This window comes from Ictalurus furcatus, chromosome 4 (assembly GCF_023375685.1).
Source record: "Ictalurus furcatus strain D&B chromosome 4, Billie_1.0, whole genome shotgun sequence".
NCBI lineage: Eukaryota > Metazoa > Chordata > Actinopteri > Siluriformes > Ictaluridae > Ictalurus > Ictalurus furcatus.
The window spans coordinates 29,351,714-29,370,362 of NC_071258.1; the positions used below are offsets into that span (position 1 = coordinate 29,351,714).

Below are 18,649 nucleotides of genomic sequence, written 5' to 3' on the forward strand. Positions count from 1 at the left end.
CAGAGGGTGTGTAGCTCTGTTTGTGTGTGTTAATAAATGTGATGCAATTGCCTCTGCCCATGGGGTGAGTCCATTTGCAACAATATCATATCATCTCTTTCTCTCTCTCTCTCTTTCTCACTCTCTCTCTCGCTCTCGCTCTCTGGTTATTTGCCTTGCTCTGGTTACTCGCTGTGTCCACCTGTCTCTCCCCAAGGTAAGTGTGGGGACCAGGGGAGTGTGTAATTAATAGCATCGTCAGTCCCGCCCACTCACTTCCTGCTCAGGGTCAGGTGTGAGGCTATGGCACTCTTTCTTTCCAAACATTCCCAAACTTAAAGGTGCAGTTTGTAATTTGATTAAAAAGTCATACAATTTCACGGATAACTCAAACATTTTGATTTGAAATAGTATCATTAAATGGATCTGGATAGTTTTTTGAAATTGGGTGTTTGTTTGTTTTTTTAGAGAACTGCATACAGTTTTTCTGACCCAGAAAAATTCATTCAACCTCATCTGAAATAGTGCTGGTCTGCCACTGTTCTTTAAAGGCAACTCAGAAGGCATAGGTAAAGGACTGTAAATGCTTTCTTTGTTGTCGCATTCACCTTGCAGGTAGCAGATAGCGGCAAAAATGGACAAACCGCTACTTTACAGTGTCAAAAGCAAACACCATGTACCTCTGAGTGATCACATGACTATGTGTGACACATGCTGCCTTCGGGTCCTCCTCGGAAGTTTGTTCGTACACGTTCTGAGGTTGCAATTATGACGTGGTGTGTGTTTAAGTAGTTTTGGTTGACTGCCGTGACTTTTTTTTGTTATTGACATGCCCGCAACTTGGAAAGTCAGGCCAATGACGACACTGTCAAGGCGTTCATGTGCCTTCAGGTCTTAATTACGATATTTTCAACAGGACTTGAAGGTAGCATAAAATACGAGGAAAACACTAATGTATACAACTACGTAAAAATGTATACAAAGAAATAAACATAAAAATGCTACAACAGTGGAAGGTCTGACTGGGAAAGGTGGAAATGATGGCAGGCGATCTCTGTGTAGAAAAACACGAGTAGCTAGTGGAGTAAAGTATTCTGTTTATCCACACCTGTTTTTCTTTCATAATCTTTCACTGTCGGTTCTAGCTTATTTCCATTTAATGTCCCGGTTTATGCAGTAACTGCTTCTTTTCTCATATAGTTCTTGTTTTGTTCTGCTTCTCTCTGCTTTTCAATCTCGACGCTCATACTTTCTCTGGGGCCAATTTAAAGGATGCACTTGCAGTGTTCAAATTCACAAATCGTAAATAACAGCTGCATCCATCTCCTGATTTACATATTCGCAACCCAGCTGTTTTGACTTGAAATGAACACACAATAGCCTGTGGGTCAGTGGAAAACAATAATATACCCAAATGGAATATTGGCATGCGTTATTACGTATACTAACGCTGCAGTCTGATATGTCAAGCAAATCGGTTTAACGCGTCGATAAATTCTGCTGTAATTAGTTTGCTGTTAAGCGTTTGGAAATAGACTTGGTTTCAATAAAGCTCGTAATAACTGTAAAATTTTACGACTGCAAAGATAGCCAGCTCGATTGTGCATTCGGATATGTAAATACGAGTTTTAGCGGGATATGTCCGGGAAAATAGCGAAGGTTTTGCAGCAAGTTAAGCTCAAGGCTGTACATTTCAGGGCACTTCAAAATGAAATGATTATAACTGAGTCTCACTCTGAATGTAGATGCATGTGGGAAGAAAAAGACGAGTGGTTTAAACAAAAGTGATGATTAGCTCATGAGAAAGCTGTTTAATCCGTAGTTCTTATTATCAGAGTTATTCAAATGTCTGACGTAATCATAATTGTTTCTTGGGAATTTCTTTTCTTTCTTTTTTTTAAATGCTCGATGTATGGAGTTAGTCTGAAATCATACAAGCTGCCATTTTTGTACTTGTTGCTTTTACGGTTGTCTTAAAGCTACAACGAGGAATAACGAACAATTCGCAACATTCCTCTTGTTATTGCTGGTTATAACTGGTTATAAGGGTTAAGTGGACACCAAGGTACCAGAACTCCATCTCTCATCATCAGAAATGATGTCCTCTACTGAAGACTGAAGCGACGAGAGTCACATCGAGGCCTTTCTTCATTTCTGCGGTTTCATTACACCACCGATGTATGAACTCTTCAGAAAGAGAGAGGAGGAATGGAGTGATTTATCGACGAAGAAAAGGAAATCCATTTTGTTTGTGCAGCCCAGGTAAATGAGGTGTCAGTCTGAAAGAGCAGCCGTTCAGTCTGGAACCTTCTGTGATGGATTCCACCCTCAGGATATCGCTGGGACGCAGGTCACTCCCTCGCCTCCATCAACAGACACACGTAGGCAGTGGGACAGCGGACGCACAGGCAGGACGACGCTCATTTTCTGTTGGCTCTGAAAGACTGAGGGGCTGCTTAGTAGGTCAATATAATCTGAAGCGTCCTCAGTCCTGTTTCGCGCTTAATCGTTGTTCATGCCAGGCTTTGAAAAGAAGCAAAATGTATGTGAATGCTTTCTCACAGCCCTCTCTATGGGAGTAACAAATCATTGTAAATAATTCTCTTTGGCACTACAGAAAGAAAGGTGAAAAGGAGAGAGAGGGAGGTACAGAGGGGGTGGTTTTATGATAATAGCAAATCTTCAAATTTGCTAGAAGGTTGGACTGACCCAAATACAAACACACACACACACACACACACACACACACACACACACACACACACATGGAGAGTCAAATGCGAGACCTTGCAGAAACACTGTGCACTCAATTAGCCCATGTTGGGAGGAGCAGAAAGAATGGAGTGAATATCATCATCTTTCCATCACACTCAGCAGCAAATGGCTTTTTAAAGCTCTAATATAAAATAATAATAATAAAAAAAATACTCAGAGTTCTTTGTTTTTCTGGCTCTTTTCATTACTCAAGTGTCAAGCCAAGTGGATTTTATTGTCATTCCTCCGTACAAGTTGGAATACAATGGAATGAAAAGTTGTTTCTTCACACATACTGTAATACAGTGCACAGGGCTATATACAGTATAGAGCAAATACACATCAGTGAGTGAGTGCTAAATAACTGTTTTCCAATAATACATCAGGATAGACCAGTGTTTCCAATGCACATCAGTCACCAGTACCACCAGTGCATCCAATGCACATCAGTCACCAGTACCACCAGTGTTTCCAATGCACATCAGTCACCAGTACCACCAGTCACCAGTAGCACCAGTGTTTCCAAAGCACATCAGTCACCAATACCACCAGTGCGTCCAATGCACATCAGTCACCAGTACCACCAGTCACCAGTACCACCAGTGTTTCCAAAGCACATCAGTCACCAATACCACCAGTGTGTCCAATGCACATCAGTCACCAGTACCACCAGTCACCAGTACCACCAGTGTTTCCAATGCACATCAGTCACCAGTACCACCAGTCTCCAATGTCACCAGTCACCAGTACCACCAGTGTTTCCAATGCACATCAGTCACCAGTACCACCAGTGCGTCCAGTACACATCAGCCACCAGTACCACCAGTGTTTCCGATGCACATCAGTCACCAGTACCACCAGTGTTTCCGATGCACATCAATCACCAGTACCACCAGTCTCCAGTGCCACCAGTCACCAGTACCACCAGTGTTTCCGATGCACATCAGTCACCAGTACCACCAGTGTTTCCGATGCACATCAGTCACCAGTACCACCAGTCTTTCCGATGCACATCAATCACCAGTACCACCAGTCTCCAGTGCCACCAGTCACCAGTACCACCAGTGTTTCCAATGCACATCAGTCACCAGTACCACCAGTCACCAGTGCCACCAGTCACCAGTACCACCAGTGTTTCCGATGCACATCAGTCACCAGTACCACCAGTGCGTCCAGTACACATCAGCCACCAGTACCACCAGTGTTTCCGATGCACATCAGTCACCAGTACCACCAGTGTTTCCATTGCACATCAGTCGCCAGTACCACCAGTGTTTCCATTGCACATCAGTCACCAGTACCACCAGTGTTTCCATTGCACATCAGTCACCAGTACCACCAGTGCGTCCAGTACACATCAGCCACCAGTACCACCAGTGTTTCCGATGCACATCAGTCACCAGTACCACCAGTGTTTCCACTGCACATCAGTCGCCAGTACCACCAGTGTTTCCATTGCACATCAGTCACCAGTACCACCAGTGTTTCCGATGCACATCTCAGGAAAAATTGTGTAAGGGTGTTTAAACACCTGGCTTGTTTGGAGCGTTTGTTTTGGAACCGGTGCTTTTTCTTCTTTGGTTCGCTTCATTTACACATATATGAACACTCGGATCCTCACCAAAAAACGGTCTGTCCGAGACCAGACGAACGATTGCACATGAACGAACTCTAGAGTGGTTCACTTGTGATGAGAAAGCAATCCGATCCAAAGGACCAACCAACCGACCTGTATAGCAGTGCATGATGGGAACTGCATTACATGAAAAGTGTGTTTGTTTTGCTAAAGCTCACAACATTAATCGTGGTCTAACCTGGACCAAATATGAGGTAAAATTCCCGGTTAAAATTTGGTCTGACGAATATTTCAAAAATGTACAAAAACACAAAAGTTTAAAAGGTGTTTTATGAAGCCTCGTGGTACTGGAGGAACGTTGTTTTGTTTCTCTGTGTACTGTACCAGCTGTATATGGTTGAAATGACAATAAAGCCACTTGAACTTGAACTAATTACAGCTAAAAAAGAAAGCCATAATAAGCTCGCGGAGCTGCTGTCTCTCCATCTTGATGGATGACCGCTATGGGTGGAAGCCCAGAACATAAACAGGCACATTCTAACCAATGAGAGGACAGTTTACTCACATGTGACTTACATAAACGCATTTTGATACGCTTTGAAATGTTACCTTGTGAAGGCTAACCGAGCCAAAGAGAAAATGCTACATTTGAACAATTTAAGTCCCTGTTTCTGAACAAAGCACAGATCTAATGGTTTAAAAGCACCCAAAGAAACAGGCTAAGGGTAACAATATCTCCATATTTTTGAACCCATAGTGGCTGCTGCATGCTACCATGCCACCATCTTGATCATAATTTGTAATATTTGTGTAATAAAAGTACTTGTTTTTCCCTCATTTTGTGAAAAAAGATATTGTTTTGTCTAGTGCCAGGGCTCAGATACAATGAAAAGTGGAAGATACAAATACAAAGAAAGGTGGAAAGAACGGACTATTCACGAAAAAGGTCTTGGTGTACCAGAGCACCCGCGTGCAACAGTGCAACAGAAAGTCAAAGCTGTGGACAGGCGAGAAACCATCACCTGAAACAAAAGCTCTGTTGACCTTAAAGAGTTCTTCTGGAGATTGGCGCATCTGGGGGCTTTAGCGGGAGAGCTGCTTCTCTCTCTTGGATCAGCCGGTCTATCCGTCTGCTCTTTCCAGCAGCTATGACGCGGAAGAGAAAACTTCTGACTCATTGTTTACAACAGAACGTGCCAAATTCAAGACTTTTGCCTCAAGTTGTTTTCGGGTTTTTATGTTCAGTTTCCAAAGCATAGCTGGTGTTCATTAGAACTTCAGACAGGATGTACAATAGACAATGAATCATGTTGAGGAGTGAACTCTTGTTCTACTATTCTTGCCATGTTTAGTAGGTGTTGTTATTAGGTTTCAGTTTTCAGTAGTTAAATGTGCGTGTAAGAGACAGAAAGACAGAGAGGACTGGGCTTAAAGCTGTAGGAGAGATGACAGACTATGGGGGATGAAGAGAGATTTGGGAGCTCATCCACTTGTAGCTAGAGTGCTGGTGTAGTGGAGGAAAAGCGCCACGGTGCAGCAAAGCTCAGAGGACGAATGAAAGGAAGTACAGTAAAGTTCCTTTGGTACTGTTATCAATATTTACAGTCCTCTCCAAAACTATTGGAACAGCTGGACCAATACATTTGTGTTTGAGCTGGATATGAGATGGAGATGAGACGAGAGTTTAGGATTTCAGCTTTTAGTTCCTGGTATTTACATCTAGATGTGTTAAACAGCATAAAATATAGAACCTTTTGTATCAGACCACCCAAATTTTAGGTGTGCAAACATCTAGGAACAGATAAGTCTTGATGTAAATTAAAGTAAATAATAATTAATATTTGGTTGCATATCACTTTGACTATATCTATATCAACAATTATATCAATAACTGTATCAAGCCTGCGACTCATTGACATTGAAACCAGATTGTTGGTTTCTTCTTTTGTGATGCTTTTCCAGGCTTTTTACAGCAGCCTCTTTCAGTTGTTGGTTGTTTCAGGGAATTTCTCCTCTTCAGAAGGTGATATGCTGCTCAATTGGGTTGGTGATTGACTTTTTTGATTTGGCAGTGTTTTATTGGATCATTGTCTTGCTGCATGATGAAGTTCCTCTCGATTCATTTGGATGCATTTCTCAGTAAATTGGCAGATAAAATGTTCCCGTAAACTTCTGAATTCATTCTGCTGCAACCGTCATGAGTTACATCATCAATAAAGATTAGTGAGAATGTTCCAAAAGCAGCCATGCAAACCCAAGCCATTATGCTACCTCCACCATGTTTCACAGATGTCACAGATTTTCTATGTCATAAAACATATCTACATATAAACACCAGGAAACAAAAGCTGAAATTTTAAACTCTTCTCATATTCATCTTTTGATCCATCTCAAACCCAAATGTCTTCAGTCTACAGCAAAAATGAACAAATGAATCGGCCTTGCCGTTCCAATAGTTTTGAAGAGGACTGTATACTTTGATAAACAGTGTTATTCCTGGATGGATTAGAAGTCTTCATGCAGAAGCACCTACACTTGACAGAAAAGACGTGCGTTTTGTGCAGTGTTCTAAGTGTAAGCACTTGCACCACAAATATTTAACATTAATCATATGCCAGGTTATTTAATGTTCCGCCCTGGAAGCAGCTTTTATACACAGTGCAGGCCACATCTGAGTTCAAAAGATCATTTTTCAGATCGTGTTCCGGTTTTCTGGACCTCATCTGATATGAAAACGGCATTCACTCAGGGTCTGGATAGAGTGCCATAAGCAGTGTTTGATCTTTATGAATGAAGCCCTGGTGCATTTACCCTCTTGATGCAAGTGTTAACTCTAAACTCACTGATGTCCTGACCACACAAAAAAAAAAAAAAAAAAACGACTTCAGCACCACTTTCTAGTACTAAGCAAACTTTAATGCGGTTCGGTTCACAATTCAATTCAACCTCGACACAAATACAGGAAGTGAATAAGAGCCTTTTCCAAAAAATTTTCAGAGCACACAAAGAAAGTATCGATTTCTCTCTCATTTGGAGTAAGCTCTCTCTGAAATGAATAGATGAGAAAGTGCCCTTAGGATCGTGTATTATGAAGCATATTAAACTAAGTAAGATTATATTTAGTTTAGTATAATTAAACGAAGCATTCAGCACTGGGCCTGAGTTCAAAAAAAAAAAAAAAAAAGGTCACAGCCAGACATCTATGTGCATGTGGACTGATGTGTGTGAAATGGGATGTTACTGCAGAGCCGGGTGTTGATTTTCAATGCTGTTTATTATGGACTGGCACTTCACACTGATCGATATGGAATCAGAGTGAACCGTGACAACAGGAGCCCTCACTCTGTGTCAGCCTTCTCTCTCTCTCTCTCTCTCTCTCTCTCTCCTCTTCCAGTGCCTTCATTCCCTTCTCTATCATTATCTCTTAAAAGCCCATCTTTCTGTTCTCTGCCCTGTCTCATATCTCTTCTCTCTCCTTACTCATCCTCTTATGTTTTATGAGTTTCCTCTCATTCTCTTGCCTCCACTCTTTCTTCTCTCTCTCTCTCTCTCTCTCGCTCTCTCTCCGTCTCTCGCTGGTTGCTGTACATTTGCAAGCTGCAGTCCGTCCGCTCCATGCATCCCTGCAGTAATTGGAAAGCCGTCACCGTGTTCAGCATCCAGACTGGGAGAGAGAGAGAGAGAGAGAGAGGGAGGGAGGTGGGACATGAAGTCTGAGTGTGTTGATGGATTTTGCTGGTGAAGGAAAACAGTAAATGAATCACGGTTTTTTTTTTTTTTTGTACAGGAAGCCTGATAGAGGAAAAAAGAACATAAATGACTCAAATAAGAGCTTGGTGAAAGTTAACGAGCTTGATGCTGGTAGATGACAGAGAGAGTGCCGGAGAAAGGGCAAGAGGGAGAATGAAAGAATCACAGCTGGACATTGTGTTAGGAAATCAGGGGGTAAAGAAGCAAACTGTTGTTGCGTTGATAAGCAAACGTTTAGGGATGATGTACAGGTTATTCTGTCAGTGTTACTGTAAGCGGAGGAAGAGAGATGTGTGTGTGTGTGAGAGTGTGTGCATGATGAATGGGCAAGTGGGAAGGCTCTGAGATGAATGAGACAGACGTAGAGCAGCGGCTACTCAGCCTGCAGCTGCATTAACATTCAGAACCTGTCTCTCGACAAGAACCAGGGACGGATGAAGAGAGAGAGGGTAAGCAGCTAGCAAGCTGTGGAAGGAAGGAGAGAGAGAGATGGAGAGAAATTGCAGGAGAGGGGAGGGCAGGAAGTCTGAGGAGAGGGAAAGAGAGAGAGAGGAGGGGCGTGTGTTGATTACGGCAGTAGGAGCTGTGTGTGTGTGTGTGTGTGTGTGTGTGTGTTTGTGTGTGTGTGTGTGTGTGAGTTAGTGTTTGCGTGGCTGGCAGTTTAGGGTGGGGGGTACATCACACTCCCCACGCTAATCAATCCAGACCCCCCGGCACCGGCGCGTTGTCATCGCTGACGCTTGGCGTGCGGGTTAGAATGTGCAGAGAGGGAGTGTGTGTACGGGAGTGTGTGAGCCCAGGCACGGCGAGAGAGCGCAGCCGCGTCAGCACGAGCCCGTGTGTGTGTGCGTGCGTGCAAGCGAGAGCCGTGGGGAGCGGACATGCCCAGCTCGCCCGAGCTCTCGGCACGCCGCACGACAGGCAGCCGCTAACGGGTGTGAGGGAGAGGGAGGAGAGGAGAGGAAGAGGAGGAGGAGGAGGAGGAGGAGGAGGAAAAGAGCGGGAGATCAGCGAGCTGCTTTTGCATGACGGCCTGGCCGGTCCAGGACTATTGAGAAGAGGACCTGCACACACCGAGCGTGTGTGTGCGCACGCACGCACCTGTTTATGTGTGTGTGTAGCCACACACGCCCGCTCGTACTTTACGGGACCATGTCAGTGACCACCGCATTTGGCTACCAGCTGCCTGGCATCACCACGGTAACCTATGTTTTTGTTTACAGCCCTGGGACGGTGCAGCGGGATGTCAGCCCTCCGCCCGCCGGGCCCTCGCACACCCTCGCCGGTGCCCGCGGGCCCAAACGGAAACTCTACAGCGCCGTGCCCGGGCGCACCTTCATCGTGGTGAAGCCCTACACACCCCAGGGAGAGGGAGAGATCCAGCTGAACCGTGGAGAAAGGGTCAAAGGTTAGTACCGCCTCCCTGTCACGCCTCTGAGCAAGTCAGTCCTTTCTATTGCGTCGATGTATTTGTTAAGCAACAGGATGAAATGTGGATGTGGAGTGTTAGCAGGTAAACTGTGTATCGAGACTGAAATATGATGATGTGTTGTCAACACTGTGATCAGTTTTGTCACAACATGCTTTCTGACGTTACTCTGGGTATCAGGGGTTAGTCTACATCACTGACCGACTACATGTTTTATGAAAAAAGAAAAAAGAAAGTATAGTAACAGGTAAAAAGTTGCATGTTTTACTGATAACTCTCATTTTATCATTCATATTCGACCCTAACCCGTCCCATCATGCACTATGGAAAGAAAGGGGGTGGAGCTTGTAGCATATAATCATCTTTGGTGCTAATTCTGCCCCTGTCTGAGAGGTGTTACTGAGCTACACGTTAATATGAAAAATACATAAACGTTGTTGGTTCAGTTAGCTAACACCAGACTGTTCGCCTCACTTACTCTGTAGACTTTACTAATGCAGAGTGCATACCTTAGTTGATATGCAGCATGTGTGTGTGTGTGTGTGTGTGTGTGTGTGTGTGTGTATGTGTGTATAATATGATACACTGTGCTGTAACAGTGGTCCGTGTATGCTGTTAATCTGGTAGCTAGTAAAGTCACATGTCCAGCCGTAGAGGGTTAGTGGAGGTGTTTACATTTAGTACTGACTGTTCATTCTTTTCTAAGGTCTGAGATATCTTTCTTGTGCAACAATGATCGAAATGACATCATGAACAGAGAAATGAATGGAATACACGCTGTAGTACAGTGTGTGTGTGTGTGTGTGTGTGTGTGTGTGTGTGTGTGTGAGTGTGTATGAGTGAAAGAGAGTGAAACTAACAATTTTGAATGAACTCAGCTAGATACCCTGAAGGGTTCTTGCTCTGTCTTTCTACCTTGTTCATATGTTTGTGTGCGTGTGTGTACGTTTGTGTGTGTGTGTGTGTGTGTGTGTGTGTGTGTGTGTGTGTGTGTACCATTGCTCATGTCCTTGGCCTATGTATTATGTGTTACTCTGCTCTTATGTCCATACATGCTTCATTACAGTAAACCACTCAGGTGGTTGGAAGGTAAAGAACATTGCATTCATCCTACTGCACAAGAATCATCACTCATAATCACACACACACACACACACACACACACACACACACATGCTAATCTCCCCACCTTTCTTCTCTTACTGTCTGTCTTCTCCTGCACTTCATTTAGATCTTTATTTCTGTTGTTCTGTACAGTTTAATTTTGTTTCATGTAAAACATGTTAGCCTTAATTGCACTTAACCGCACACACACACACACACACACACACACACACACACACAAGCACCTATATTTATACTGTGCACAGATCCTCCATATGAGAACAGCAGAGGTCACACTCACCCCATGCCTGTGCTTTAGTACTGGGCAGCAGGTGCCAGTGAACCCGGCGAGTGCCAGGACAGCCACTGTGCTGCCGGTGGATGTGATGCTATGATTTCCTTTTGTTAAAAAATTTGCCAGCAAATCCATATGCCAGAAATATGTCACAACATTCTGACGTAACAGGGCCATATGCTTAAAAAAAAAAAAAACCAACAACAACAAAAAACCCACAATCATAGTTTTCAAACGTTTCCCCAACAGCATTCAGCACATAGTACAGTTAAACTGGATTTAATGTGAAAATTGTGTTTTTTTTCAATCTCTTTAGAGTAAAAAGAGTTGCAAGAAAATGCGAGAAAACATAGTGTAAAAGTCAGATCTGTACCTAATTTAGTTTCTTCAAGTCCCTATGAAGAGTCTTGAAAAGCACAACGTTATTTGATGTGTTGACGTAATTTTCATCTGAAACAAGAAGCCAGGGTGGGACATGTGGAGTGGCTCCTCCCCCTTTGAAAAAAAGTAGCCAGTGGTTTTTAGCTTTCCTCTCAACCTGGGCTAAGCTGTACTTGACAGTTAGTGCCCTGTGGCAAACATCCCAAAATTGGTGAAGGAATCATCAGAAAAATGGCTGTCACAGAGCCGTGCGCTGGCAGAAATACCTCCTTCTTCGAAGTGAATGAATTTAAGCCATTTACTTCTTAACCAACTTACAGTTGGAAAACTGAATAAAACGCACGCAATCGAACAGCCAAACACACGTTAACGAGCCATGCTCGCTAATATGATTTCTTTCGCTCATTAACGGCAACTTCAGATTCTAGAGAGCATATGATTGGACAGGAAATCTGATGAGAAGCTGAAGTGCAGAATGATGAAGTGCAGAATGATCGGTGGAGAGAGACTGTAAATGTTGAATCTTCTATATGGGAATATATTCGTACTAAAACAAACAAAACTTCAATTTTGATTTCATGGGGACTTTCAGTTTGGCAGCAACTTATTTTTATTAATCATTAAAATTACAGACAAGTTTTTCATGTACACCCCATGGGAAATGTTGGCGTTTTTGACATACTGTATTTGGACAAGCAAACACTTGTTCCTCTTTGAAACAGTGCCTATTAATAAAGTTGATACACTCTATCACATGACACATAAAACTGACATTTTGTAGTCATTTTCATAATTTAAATCATAATCATAATTTTAAAAAAAGATCAGTTACATGGAAAAAGTAAGTACACCCCTATATGTTCAGGATTGGGTGCCAGTGATTAGAACATGCTTAGGGAGTGCAGGTGGAACCTGTCTTATTTATACCCCTCTCATATCTAGTGTCTGGTGTTTCTTTGTTATTGAGGTGTGTAGGTGTGTCTTCATGCCAAGATCTAAAGTGCTCTATAAGGCCTTCAGAAAAAAAGGTTGTGGATGCCTATGAGTCTGGCAAGGGATTTAAAAAGATCACCAAATTATTTGAAATACATCTACAAATCATCTACAAATGATGCAGATTTCAAACTACTGCCAATTTGTCCAGGACTGGCCGTCCCAGCAAATTCAGCCCAAGAGCAGCCTGTCTGATCCAAAAATAAGTCTCCAAGAACCCCAAAATTTCATCACAGGATCTGCTAGCAAGTCTTGCAATGGTTGGTGTCAAAGTGCCTGCTTCTACAATCAGAAAAAGATTGCACAAATTTGACCTGCATGGGAGGCGTGCCAGGAAAAAGCCTTTGAAAGACTACAGTTTGCCAATGAGCATATAGGCAAAGACCAGGCCTTTTGGAATAATGTGCTCTGGACAGACGAATCAAAGATAGAGTTGTTTGGCCACAGTAACAGCAGAAATGTTTGCTGCAAACCAAAGACAGCTTTCCAGAAGAAGCACCTCATACCAACTGTGAAGCACGGTGGTGGAATTGTTATGGTTTGGGGTTGCTTCGCTGCCTCAGGGACTGGACAGCTTGCATTCATTAATTCAGCTATGAATTCTGCATCATATCAAAGAGTGTTTGAAGATAATGTGAGGGCATCTGTCCAAAAGTTGAAGTTGAACCAATAGTGGATCTTTCAGCAGGATAATGATCCTAAGCACAATAGCAAATCCACCAAACAATGGCTAAAGGGGGAAATACTAACTTCTGAGGCTAAGGATGTACTTAATTTTTCCACAGAAGAATATCACATCTATTGATATTTCTATAGAAAAAGCTCATTTTCCTTGTGGTTTTGTTCAATATATCAACTTCATTAATAGGCACTGTTTCAAAGATCAAATGTTTGCTTGTCCAAATATGTCAAAAAAGCCAACAATTTCCATGGGGTGTACTTATTTTTTCACATAACTGCATTTTAGTAGTACGCACTTTGATCGGACAATGTCTGCACTTGATAAATAGTTCAAGCATTCTTGTGAGCTAACACTAGCTACTGAACACTAACTTGCAAAAAAAAAAAAAAAGCCTTGAGAGATGTCCTCATGCAAAGCAGTAATTAATTTTTTTTCAATTCAATTTTTTTCTCAAACCATCATCCTTACTGTTCATTTCAAATCATGATCTTCTCACTATGATCATGTTTTATGGGGGGAAAAAAACATTTTACATTGTTCCATCCATTTCTGTACATGCATGACTATAGAACAAAGCTCCGTGCCATTGTTCTCCAGCTTCATGAATGCTCCGAGCCCCAGCGGCCGTGATCTCACCACCATCACTCTCCTGATCCATTTATAATACCCCTCCTCTAATCTGCATTCATTAATGCAGAAGTTACTGATAGTGAGAACCATCGTGACTGCCCCATTTTCAGAGCAGCACAGGCAAATTCATCTAAAAGGCTGTAGAATGACATGCACCCCAGTCTGATTACACACCTTTACTGAACACCTGAGATTCAGAGCTCAAGCTGCTATAACAGGATCTGGAACTGATCTGGGAACAGAATGGGTTTCACCTCTTGTCTCATTGTTTGCAGTTACTAATTCTATAAAGCACTTTTTTTTTCACGCTGGCTGAAAAAATAATTAATGAGGAGTGAAATCTAATCGCCCCCAACTTATTTTCGGGGCCTACAGATCAGAACGAGATAATGAAAATTGCTTCACGTCCTGTAATAGCTGCGTAACTGAAGCTCACGTCGTTTAGGCAGAAGGGTCTGAGGTCATGGTGAGGATATGTTCCTTGGATTCAAACTAGGTTTGTTTTGATTGCTTAGCATGTCAGTTTATGTTGTCCAACACTATCATGCTGTGAAATCTCCCACACGTTCTCACACTTTTCCTTTCTCTAACAGAATTGCTCATCGCCCCTTCTCTCACGTTCTCCCTCTCTCATTGTCTGGTGTTGACACTGGGGAAAATGCACATGAAGAAACCCTGCTTGGTAATCATGAGTGTTTCCTCAATTTCCTATTTTGGATCTGTTCATTTATCCCCAACTCCCATTTTCCCAGAATATTAAACCTTTTACAGATTCCTTTTTAATGCATGGAGAAATGTAGAGCATGTAAATGCTGTTTTAGCCGGTTTTGCTGCTGAAGCTCCAGCTTGGGCTGATCTGGATTGTTCTGGACTTTTCTAGACTTCTGGATTGTGGACCTTCCTGGATTCTACTAGACTGTCCTCACTGCAAACATCCTGGATATAGATAGATTTATCTAATATTTTTTTCATTTTAAGAAATAATGAGACTTATTCCTCCCAGTTCTCTGGTTTCTGTTTCAGTGGGCGGATTGGCTCCTCTGAATTGCCCCTTGCTGTGAAGTGTGTTTGTGTGTATGTGGTGTCCCATCCAATGTGTATTCCCACCTCGTGCTCAGTGTTCCTGGGATAAGCTCTGCATCCAACGTGACTCTGACAAATTACTGTTTTGCCTGCTCTAACAAATTGGTTGAAAGGCAACATAAAGTCACAGCACTACTCTTGACTGTCCTGGAAACCCTAGACTCTCTTATGTCTGTCTTTACAGTTTTGCACTCGTCTACACTGGCACTTCTAGGACACTCCAGACTTCCTGACTCCCTGTAGCTGTATTCACAGGCCATGCAGGTCAGTAGTTGTTTCTGAAGAAAGGGAGGCCACTAGATGCTACACTAGAGGATCTGATTGATGAGCTATTTATATACTCTGATCAGCCATAATATTAAAACCAGGTGAAGCACCAAGGGACAAATTGTAATGGCTAGATGACTGGGTCTGAGCATCTCCAAAATGGCAGATCTTGTGTGGTGTTCCTGGTATGCAGTGGTTAGTACCTACCAAAAGTGATGCAAGGAAGGACAACTGGTTAACTGGTGACAGGGTCATGGGCACCACAGACTCTTTGATATGCTTGGGGAGCAAAGCCTGTCTGGTCCCATCCCACAGAAGAGCAACTGTAGCACAAATTACTGAAAAAAGTTAATGCTAGCTATGATAGAAAGGTGTCAGAACACACAGTGCATCGCGGCTTGCTGTGTATGGGGCTGTGCAGACGCAGACCCCTCAGAGTGCCCCTGCTGACCCCTGTCCACCACCGAAAGCTCCTAAATGGGCACGTGAGCATTAGAACTGGAGCATGGAGCAATGGAAGAAGGTGACCTGGTCTGACGAATCATGTTTTCATCATGTGGATGGCCGGGTGCATGTGCATTGCTTACCTGGGGAAGAGATAGCACCAGGATGCACTATGGGAAGAAGGCTAGCTGACGAAGGAAGTATGATGGGCAATGTTCTGCTGGGAAACCTTGAATCCTAGCATTCATGTGGCTACTTTGACCTACCTAAACATTGTTGCAGACCAAGTACACCCCTTCATGACAAGGGTATTCCCTAATGGCAATGGCCTCTTGCAGGAGGATAATGCGCCATGCCACACTGCAAAAAATTATTCAGGAATGGTTTGAGGAACATGACAAAGAGTTGAAGGTGTTGACTCCAAATTCCCCAGAGCATCTGTGGGATGTGCTGGACAAACAAGTCCGATTCATCTCGCAACTTACAGGACTTGCTTGCTTGCAGGATCTGCTGCTGACATCTTGGTGCTAGATACCTCAGCACACATTCAGAGGTCTTGTGGAGTCCATGCCTTGACGGGTCAGAGCTGTTTTAGTGGCACATGCGGGACCTACACGATATTAGGAAGCTGATTTTAATTTTATGGCAAATCAGTGTGTGTGAATGCATGTCAGACACACTGTATATCTTGCTGCTTATTTAAGGTAGAGAAAAGAATAAAAGAGAACATTTTTCAGTAACCGTGTTGCATTTCCCACATTCTTAATGCCAGTTTCTTTTTTCTTCTTCTTTTTTTTCGGTTGATGGCATATTTAGAAAGCCAGTCTGAGGACAATGATGATGAAAGTAATCATACCCCTTTACCATGTCTCTAAAGTGGTCATGCTGTAGGTTTAGAAAGAAATAGATATAAAGGACATTAGGAGTAGACCTTAAAGTGTTTTCTAGATTGTTGCTCTTTTAATATCACATACCTCATAGTTTTTTAAACCCGCATTTCACACCTTGGAGTTTCTGACTAAACTTGAATAGTCTATTGAAAGTTTGAGACGTCCAGGTTATCTGAGGTCAACAAGACAAACCATGTACTCTCCAAACTCCAGCTCTTCTCTTTTCAGTGAAGGCAATTCACTTGACATTGATCACTATCAGTATACTGGGGTTTTACACTGTTGTCGAGAGTCTCTTGTTGCATACATGATTGTTAATATTCTGCACACATTGAATGTCTCAGAGTCATTAATCATGTTTGTGAACGTCTAATCCGGCTGTTATTTGCGGCCGTTCCATTTCCATGGCTGTCTGGAAGATGAATAAGTACACATGAAGGAGAATCGGCTCTTTTGGTTCCATAAACGGGTGAGAGAATGGGAACGGCTCTGAGGAACTGCTATAGCCCAGTACCGTACTCACTGAGCATTCAAAGCATGACTTACTCGCAGATCTGCTCAGAGATCCAAGTAATAGTTGTGTTGTTAGGCATACGTGTCTTCTTTTCTGTTGACTATATCAGTGTCGTATTGTCTGTTTTATATGAAGCATTCGGAGCACAGCATTTTGAAGTGTATGGATACTCAATAACAATTCTGTACAGCAGTATATGAATCTGAACGTGTAATATCTCCTCAGTATAATAAATATAGAAAGTCTATAATGCTTGCGCATGCATAGTTTGGAGTTCCTTTCTAAAATCAAACTTTCTGCATTGTCAGAATTTCTACCCATGATGTCGAATGCAGCTGTCATTGTATTCAGGAAATAAGCACGCATGTTCCTGTATCTTAGCAACAGGTGCCTCTGGTTCACTTTCATATATGCTCTTGCCAAATGATGTGGCATTTGGAGTGATGCAAAAATCTCTCTTTGGTGAGATTGGGCCAGGATTTGGACTTTGTGACCCAAATAGGCACTTAGGGAGGGATATAGTTGTCTCTGAGGGAGCACTTGCAACTTCAATTTTCCCTGGAGCCAAATAACCTATTCAACCGAAGACGAGTCTGCTTGCTGTAATAGAGTCTGCGTTGAAAGACTGTACATTATCTCTGGTTCATTTGTACACATATCGGGCTAGGAGATACTGCGGCTTATTACATGTGTTGTAAAGATAGAGGCATATCAAGAAGATGTGCGTGGATAATGTAAATTAGCTTGCTCTAGTTTTGATTTAGACTGATTGAATGTGCACTGTGTTCAGGAAGTGTATCCACTGTAAAGGAGATGTTGTATCTGCTGGTAGTATTATCAGATGTTGTCTCACCAGCCCTTTCATAGCATAACTGTACTTTTGTGTTGACTAGTGTTTATATGCGGATGCTGTGGCCTTTTGGTAAGTCCAGTCTTGGAAACGTCATAGGCAGTGTATAGGGGCGGTGGTGGGTTGACGGTTAAGGCTCTGGGTTATTGATCAGAAGGTCAGGGGTTCTGGGCCATTGTTGGGCCATTGAGCAAGGCCCTTAACCCTCTTTGCTCCAGGGGTGCTGTATTATGGCTGACTCTGCGCTCTGACCCCGAACATGCTGGGATATGCAAAGAAAATTAATTTCACTGTGCTCTAACCAATATGTGACCAATAAAGACTCATTAAAATATAGTAGTTAATGTAATGTAATAGTGTACAGTATGACAAGCTAGTTAGCTAATTAAGTTAATTAATTAATACCGACTAAGGGAAATGAACGAGTATGATTTTGTCGCACATTGCATTGTCACCCTCAACAAAAAGTTGTGGACCAAACTTTCAGCTGTGTTTTGTCATCATGTGAGTCTAGCTAATGCCTTTACTTCCTCTTAAAATGCAAGGTGACTGCATGTTGTGCTAACCGGAAAGTTATACTCTATGACAGCTTTACACTGAGCTTTATTTTGTCAAAATTTGTCACCTGCTAAAAAGTCATCCATGCACAGTAATTACACCACCCAGTAAAAAAAATAAATCACGTTAGCAATCATCAGTTAGTCAGATTGGACCTCAGTGGACGTGTCTATTGCAGGAGTGTGAAGCACGTTAAGTTTAAACATAGCCACTTTCTAAAACAAAACTTTTGCTTTACGAAAGACAGTAAGGAGTGGTTTTTTTCCTGTACTTTTTTTTATCTGGTTGTTGAATTTGTCTACTGGGACGCTGCAAATTAAAAACTAATAGCCCGGACACAAAAATCTGCTTGTCCCAGGCGCCCGAGGTAGTGATTCGCCCGCAGTTATATCCATAAGGACACTAGGGCGGAACATGAGGTACGGGGCTGAAACACACTGCTGGTTATATGTATGGCCGAGACAAGATGC

At 42.7% G+C, this 18,649-nt stretch overlaps 1 protein-coding gene across 1 annotated transcript in view; it reads left to right on the top strand.

Moving 5' to 3' along the window:
- The first annotated feature begins 8,725 nt into the window (after nt 1–8,725).
- Nucleotides 8,726–18,649, top strand: part of LOC128606250 (SH3 and multiple ankyrin repeat domains protein 3-like) — an 89,558-nt gene continuing 79,634 nt past the window's right edge. The window contains exon 1 of the mRNA XM_053622290.1: nt 8,726–9,467. Within this exon, the coding sequence (XP_053478265.1) occupies nt 9,167–9,467 (301 nt within the window). The 5' untranslated portion in view covers nt 8,726–9,166. The remainder of the gene's footprint in view (nt 9,468–18,649) is intronic.